Source organism: Xiphias gladius, chromosome 2 (assembly GCF_016859285.1).
Source record: "Xiphias gladius isolate SHS-SW01 ecotype Sanya breed wild chromosome 2, ASM1685928v1, whole genome shotgun sequence".
In the NCBI taxonomy this organism is placed as follows: Eukaryota; Metazoa; Chordata; class Actinopteri; order Istiophoriformes; family Xiphiidae; genus Xiphias; species Xiphias gladius.
In genome coordinates, this window is record NC_053401.1 from 17185214 (window position 1) to 17192958 (window position 7745).

General features: G+C 40.3%; 1 protein-coding gene across 1 annotated transcript; it reads right to left on the minus strand.

The window, feature by feature from the left end:
- Positions 1-411: 411 nt before the first annotated feature.
- ucmaa (upper zone of growth plate and cartilage matrix associated a) lies at positions 412-5771 on the minus strand. Its single transcript, XM_040150864.1, has 5 exons — positions 5714-5771; positions 4411-4455; positions 4226-4318; positions 1579-1677; positions 412-590 (listed from the first exon to the last, which is right to left on the minus strand). Exons 1-5 carry the CDS (start codon positions 5769-5771, stop codon positions 502-504), a joined length of 384 nt encoding a protein of 127 aa, XP_040006798.1. The 3' UTR covers positions 412-501.
- Positions 5772-7745: the final 1974 nt, after the last annotated feature.

Consider the following 7745-nt stretch of genomic DNA (forward strand, 5'->3'; position numbering starts at 1 on the left):
AACACGTCATTGGTCTGGGAATAAGGAAACTCAACTTTATTTGTCATTTTTACTTAAGCAAAACCAAAACTACAATCCCCCTCTGGCAAAACAAGTTTATTCTATATATAAGCGGTTGATTTATTACTGCTAGTACCTCAGGCTGACATAAAGGACAATGTATAGCTTGTATGTACATGTAAAAGGTAGTAAAAACAAGAATGCAAAACATATAGCCTGCATTTAATATGACAACGTTTAGCTTACAATACAAAAAGCTCACTTTGAATACACTTTACAGTTTGACATGGAGACACATATTTCACAGGTTAGGATGTATGAAAAAATAAAGCAAAAGTAAAGAAAACTTTTATCTTTTAAATTAAAGTAGGAAAAATAGGGTGATAACTTTAGTACTTGCTCTCAACTTGTCAGGAATCAACTTTAGTAAAGGTGATGGCAGTATTACTACTGCTTCATTGAGAGGTGCTGTAGCCCGGCTCTCCACACAATGCAGTATGCTCAGTGGAACCAGTAGTAACGGGGATAGAGGCCATCATAGTGAAACTCTCGCAATTGCTCATTCGTCTCCCTCGATCTCTCATTTACCTCTGTGGATTAAAAAATGTCAATTAAAGCAGCTATACTCAATACTTTTATATTAACTCTATCTATTAACCCCGTATATGATGTCGGAAAAGGTGTGGTGGGAGGGGGTTTCCAACGCTATCCGACATGCACCCTTGACATAAGTTTAACTCCCGTTTAAAGAGCTTGGAATTAGCTTGGCATGCATGCTTTCAATTCAGAAAAACAGGGTTTTTTTTGTTCCTTCCTTGCTCTGACATGGTGTAAGTGCAGCATAAGCAGCAAACAATCTAGGCACCTGAAAAATAAGAGTTTTGACATTTATGTTATTTAATATGACCAATGAGCCAGTTTCTACAAAACCTAGGGTATTCCTTGAACTGGTGGAAGGCCTTTGTTTTCCAATAACTCATTGACCCAAGTAACCCAAAAGACTGTGTATCTGACATATAAAACCCAGTCACACCTTTATGGTTACCAGTTCTTAGTTTAGAAACTGTCACTGGAACTATATCACACTGGACAGACAACTGTAGGGGAGATTGTCAGCTTGTGGTCAACCACAAATTAACACTTTGAATTGGTGTGGAGTCTCAGGCATTCTGTTGCAGTCCACAGGCTTGTGGGTACTGAGAGTTTCATTCAAGATCCAAACTAAAACTCTTGCTTCGCTCAGAGTGTTCTTTCGTGAGCCCTCTTTTGATAACTGACATTCAAGTAAAGGATCAGTCTCACAACATGATATAAAAAGTTCCCATTAATTTGTGTTAAATGATACAAATTCTCTCTATGCTTAATTTTTCTGTTTCGTTTAGTGTCTTGGAGCAAAGTGATTTTGAGATACACTGAATGTTACATGTTGGAATTTTCAACCCTCTGTGTTAAGCTCGAAAGGGGGAAATGAGGGATTGATGGAAGATTATTTCACAAAAGTAGGAACTTGTTTCTACTTTTGTTTTACCTCCATTTTGTTCCTTTTTGGAACTGAAAGCAGCTGCATCCAGATCTTACCATCACGCTCCTCCTCGACATAGTCCTCGTACTCATTCCTTTGCTCTTCATTGTACTCCCTCCTCCGCTCATTTGCTGCAAGTCTTACCCTCTGCTCAGCTGTGGAGAGAAGAAGACAAAAATTTCATCTGTGTACACCTACACACAATACTGATAGATGAAGAAGGTGCAGCCGTTACTGTTCCCTCCTTAAACAACCGGATGCTTCATCTACTAACTACAGCATCACAGAGTTTCTAGCATTGCTGCAGCGTCTAAGTCTTATTAACCATTAGATCACTGGAAAACAAAACAAAAACAAACATTTGATCTGATTATAACAACCAAGGTTAAATAGGCATCTCATGTTTACACAATTATTAGATTTGCACGAGTGTATACTGGGTCTGGTGAGTTGTTGAAAACAAACAAATGTGGGTAACCCACACTATTTACTGTAATGTATTAGATATTTTGTAGACACCTAAACCTCCCTCCTGCTCCCTCTATACAAAACCAAACATCCCCACCCGTGCAGGTAGAGGGTAACCACTGTATATATTAGACGTTACTACTCTGTATGTGTTTCCCTCAATTTAACATGAATTACTAGTTTATAAGAGTAGGGATTACATCACAATATTTCATGTAAACACACAGACCTGTGTTTACTCTGCAAACTTAATTTCCCTCCAAATAGGCCAATGATTTGTGGCTTAGTTGTACATGTCTTTTAATAAGTAATTGTGCTGCATCTCTGTTTTTCCCAGCCTGTCTTAATTTTGACACAGCAAATGTATCCTTTATTCAAGTATTTTCTCATTCTCTGCTCTCTTTTTAGTTGAGTCAGTCAGTCAGTCGGTTGTTCCAGCACTTTCATCCGGACTGAAATATCTCAACAACTACTGGATGGATTGCCAAATTTTGTACAAACATTAATGGTATAGTAATAACTTTGTTAATCCTCTGCTTTGCGTTACAATAAAAGTTATATGCAATATTGCAATATTGTATATATCTGATTTGAATGTTGTCTTTTAAATAATTGTGTAGAAAGGGGTACTTTCTCTTAGTCAATAATGGTCTTTTGTGTCTTAGACTAAATTGACTAAGACTGTGTCTAAGACTAAATTGCTCTTTGCATTCCAGCTTCAGCTACCTCCACATCACTTTTCTTGTAAAAGAAAACAGTTCAAAGACACAGACTCATACACAGACTCATACACAGACACACACACACACACACACACACACACACACACACACACACACACACACACACACACACACACACACACAAACGCAGAGGGAGCTGACCCCTCAAGTTCTCATGGACTGGGCTGGCAAGGAACATAATCAACATTTTTCCAAGAATGTGGGTCTGTTTTTTCAAAGCCAAGACCCTGTTTAGTACTCTGATTGGTGGGCAAGGTGAAATGACCCACAGCCTTCCTCCAGTGGCCCGCTCAGGGGAACACATGCTTTTCTGATGGCTTTTCCAGTAGAAAAGAGAGAAATTAACAAATACATTCTTCAGTGAAAAGATGGAAATCATTGTTAAATATTGGCAAGTCTAACCATTTCCATGCCTTCATCTCAGTTAAATAGGTACATGAATCTGTTTTAAGTTATTGAAAAATTGATTTAGAGATACATTGTGATGATAAATTCTTATGTGTTTGCAAGACTGTCCTGAAACACCTCTCTTGTGTGTGTTTGTTCATTGTGTTTGAGTTGCGTTGGTGCTGTGTATTATACTGATGCTGGCATTGGAAGAATGAGCTTATTGTGCTTAGAAACTGAGAAGGAGAGAGCCTTCTCCATACTACCCTGTGACTCCTTTTGCAGCCTCCAGCTCGTGTGTGTGTGTGTGTGTGTGTGTGTGTGTGTGTGTGTGTGTGTGTGTGTGTGTGTGTGTGTGTGTGTGTGTGTGTGAAGGAGTGTATGTGTGTATGTGTGTGTATGTGTGTGTGTTTTAGACTCACATTTAAGAGCTTTTACTTTATATAACAACACCTGCTTGAGTTTCCAATTCACTGTCTCTGTTTCTCTCTTGAACTTTCACAGCTTGCAGTCAAAACCTCAAACCATATCATCTTCAGAATTTAACTACGAAACAACAACACTCCCCTGCACACTCAAATTCAGGAGTTCCCTACAGGAGGCCAAACCTTCCACATTTAAGGCTGTCCACAGTGTGGCCACATCAACCACTCATAACACCAAATATGAATAAATACAGCCATCCACGCCCATCTTCAAACTACAGACCAAACATTTTACTCAAGATTTTGCTGGTTTTCTGCCAGCAAGATGACAGACAGACTCTTCTTCCCCAAGATGAAAAAAGTGTCTGAGAAAAAATGCTGCTTGAATTAATCTTGGCTGTCAGGTGCGAACCTCGCTTTTAAAAAAACGTAATGCTTCCAAAATTATTTCCACCATTTTACAAAAATGACATCCACTCTCCATGTTGATTGTTAGCATGAAAACATATGGGCCATCCACTCAGTGTTGCAGGATTCCGACTCTCCCAGCAGAACTTGATCAAAGAGTAATAGTTATCCATAGCAGACAGTTCGAAAACAACTTCTATCTGGCAGGCAACAGCAGCAGCCTTTATCTTGGCATTTGAAGGGACAAATTAAATGTACTTATTAAAACTTACCTTGGAGCTCATAGTATTGGACTGAGCGGCGACTACGGCGCTGGAAGAAGTTGGAGGCGTCCGACTCAGGCATGAACACCTGCCGTGCTGGACCTAAGGATCAGAGCTCAGACGTTCAAGGTCACATATGGAGGACGTGATGCAAATGATATGTGAAATAGTTAAAAGTGTTGAACAGATGCCACCTTTAGGATCGTCCCGAACGGCTGCGCTTTCCACCACACTGGAAACTATGGGCAAAACGAGAAACTATTATTTACTCTTTTTATGCTAGAGCATGCTTATGTCTTCTTATCCTATTGATGAGAGACTAGACTACACATTCAATAGATCAATCAATTTTCTTAATTTAGCCAGGTAAAACTTGATATCTGTAACAAAATACTCCTAAAGCATCCTTTAAAAGATGCACCTTCTATTTATAGTTGGAAATGATGTCTTGAAAATGCCACAAAAAGAAAAACAGACAAAAATACATGATAATTAAAATATAGATTTGCACAGGATTAGTATTACAGGGGAAATTCTGTCTTCAACAGTGTGTATATAAGGTTATCTGGGCCAAATTTGTTCCTTTACAAATTATTAATGTGGCGGTAAGGGACAGGATTAAAATACCCACAACCCTAATTATCCCTAATTATGAATGTGTAGCCTTGCAAAGCCATACCAAATTCACTTTACTCACTGTTGTAGAAGTGTTCAGTACATGTATGGACAAATCGTCTAACAATGAATCCTCAAACTGAACGGCCTATACTTCATCAGCAGTCACTGAATATATAAGTAGCTTTTAGCAGTGGAGCTCCCAATACTGGTGACTGAGAGCACTATTGTCAACTCATCTGTGATTAAGTCAGGGAAAGCCAGAGAAACAATCATGAATTGATAACTCTATCTCAAGTAGTTTGCTGGTTAGCTGTTACACTCGTAAACAGAGCTTTTACAGGCCCAGTTTTGTGGCAGAACTGAACATACTACTGGGTAGAGTCAGTGCTGAATGTAACTTTGCATAGAAAAAAAGTGAACAAACTTAAGAAAACCTATTTCTGTGGCTTGTATAGCCAAATTTACTTTCATTACTTGCCCAACTCACATCTGAAAACATTACTTAAAACTCTGATGCAAATATGAAGCTCAATTGAATCATGTATGTAATGCAACAATCCATATGTATTTTGAAAACTATTACAAATTGATTCACACTTAGCCCTATGGCAAAAAAGATTGTACAAATGACCTGTTATTATCAGGTGAAACTTGACAATAATTGTGGATTTAACAAATTAACTCTGACAGTTATGAAAAGTTCTAAGATCAAGTTCAAGTCAAAAAGTACTACCAGCTTAATAAATATTCCTTTTCATATTAAAGGATGACAGAACATATCAGTGCTAGATACCCTCAAAACTCTTTGGCTTATCGCCCATGCAGATGTGAAATCCAAAAATACCCTCCATCCCCCACCCACCCACACATGATACTCACAGGTGAGCATGAAGAGGGTGGTTAGCAACGAGAGAAGAAAAATTTGAGTCCAGGACATCTTTACAAGAACTGTAATGGACTTAACAGCACACCTAACTCAACTGAGAGAGGAGCGAAAGACGAAGGAGAGAAGGGAGCAAGGGAGTGGGAGGAGAAAGAAGGGGAATAGGGGTCAGGGAGGGGTGGGAAGCTACTGAAATTTCAATTGCCCAAGGGACAATAAGAAGAAGAAGAAGAAGAAAGGAAGGAGCAATAGGAGAAGTGATGGGGTGAGGTGAATTAAAAGAGGGCAGGAGAATGGAAACCAGGGTTTGGTGAATACTGAAAGTCAAAAATCAAGGAGACAGCACTATGGACTTGGCATTGGGAAGCCCAAATGGTATCAAGTCAAAAAGATACAGGAAATGGTTTTACAAATAAATACACGATTAAACAAAATTTGTGGCTCAGATGGCAAAATGTATATTTTACATTTACACTTACTCATTTGGCAGATGCTTTTATCCAAAGCAACGTACAAGAGAGTATCAGTAAAGCTTCAGTACAGTAGGAGACCTTGAAGAAATACTAAGTACTAAATCTGTTCAATAAGACAAAGTGCAACCGAGACAATGTGCTGAAAGATGGTAAAATGCTCCATTGAGCTGAGGGTAACTATAGAGTTGGTGATATTTCTCTGTAGCTTTGTCACTACAAGCTCTTTCAAACTACAAATAGTCCTCTGACCCATCGTAAATATAAAAGTATTGATTGAGAAAGAAATTGAAGAACTGACAAAGCCAACAAAGAAAGTTGTTGACAAACAGTTTGGGCTGTTTGTAGAGACAGAATGTACAGGATTTATTTTTTTCTTTGTATCATGGGTTAAATTTGAGTTTGCTGACCAAAGTTCACTAAATTTGAACCGGGATAAAATTAGGTAATTAGGTCAGTTTTCCTGTAGTGGTGGTGTGTCTTCCTCAGCTCGGGTCCTCTACCAGAGGCCTGGGAGTTTTAGGGTTCTGCGCAGTATCTTAGCTATTCCTAGGACTGCGCTGTTCTGGACACAGACCTCAGATGTTGTACCCGGAATCTGCTGGAGCCATTCTCCCAGTTTGTGGGTCACAGCCCCCAGTGCTCCAATTACCACTGGCACCACTGTTGCCTTTACTCCCCACATCTTTTCTAGCTCCTCTTTCAGCCCTTGGTATTTTTCGATCTTCTCATGTTCCTTCTTCTTGATGTTGCTGTCGCTTGGGATCGCTACGTCTATCACTACTGCCTTCTTCTGTTGTTTGTCGATCAACACGATGTCCGGTTGGTTAGCCATCACCAGTTTTTCAGTCTGGATCTGGAAGTCCCACAGGATCTTGGCTTGGTCATTCTCAACCACCTTTGGAGGTGTCTTCCATTGTGACCTTTGGACCTCCAACCCATACTCAGTGCAGATGTTCCTGTACACTATGCCAGCCACTTGGTTATGGTGTTCCCTGCACACTGTTCCTGCCTGCATCTTACACCCTGCTACTATGTGCTGAACTGTCTCAGGAGCATCTTTGCACAGCCTGCAGCTGGGGTCCTGTCTGGTGTGGTAGATCCCCGCCTCTATTGATCTTGTACTGAGTGCCTGTTCTTGTGCTGCCATGATTAGTGCTTCTGTGCTGTCCTTCAGTCCAGCCTTTTCCAGCCACTGGTAGGATTTCTTGATATCAGCCACTTCTTCTATCTGTCGGTGGTACATGCCGTGTAAGGGCTTGTCCCTCCATGATGGTTCCTCCTCCTCCTCTGCATCATTGGGTTTCTGCTGCCTGAGGTATTAATTTAGCAGTTCATCTTTGGGGGCCATCTTCCTGATGTATTCCTGGATGTTGGTTGTTTCATCCTGCACAGTGGCTCTGATGCTCACCAGTCCTCGGCCTCCCTCGTTCCGCTTAGTGTACAGTCTCAGGGGGCTGGACTTGGGGTGAAACCCTCCATCCATTGTGAGGAGCTTTCTTGTCTTGATATCAGTGGCCTCTATCTCCTTCTTCGGCCACCCTATTATACCAGCGGG

What these genes read in the sequence shown, in the direction of transcription:
- ucmaa (XM_040150864.1), bottom strand. Translation starts at nt 5,771, where the DNA reads ATGTCCTGGACTCAAATTTTTCTTCTCTCGTTGCTAACCACCCTCTTC. An exon ending in CGTTCGGGACGATCCTAAAG is followed by an intron (nt 4,319 to 4,410) that starts GTGGCATCTGTT and finishes TCTGATCCTTAG; the next exon opens with GTCCAGCACGGCAGGTGTTC. An exon ending in TGTCGAGGAGGAGCGTGATG is followed by an intron (nt 591 to 1,578) that starts GTAAGATCTGGA and finishes TTTAATCCACAG; the next exon opens with AGGTAAATGAGAGATCGAGG.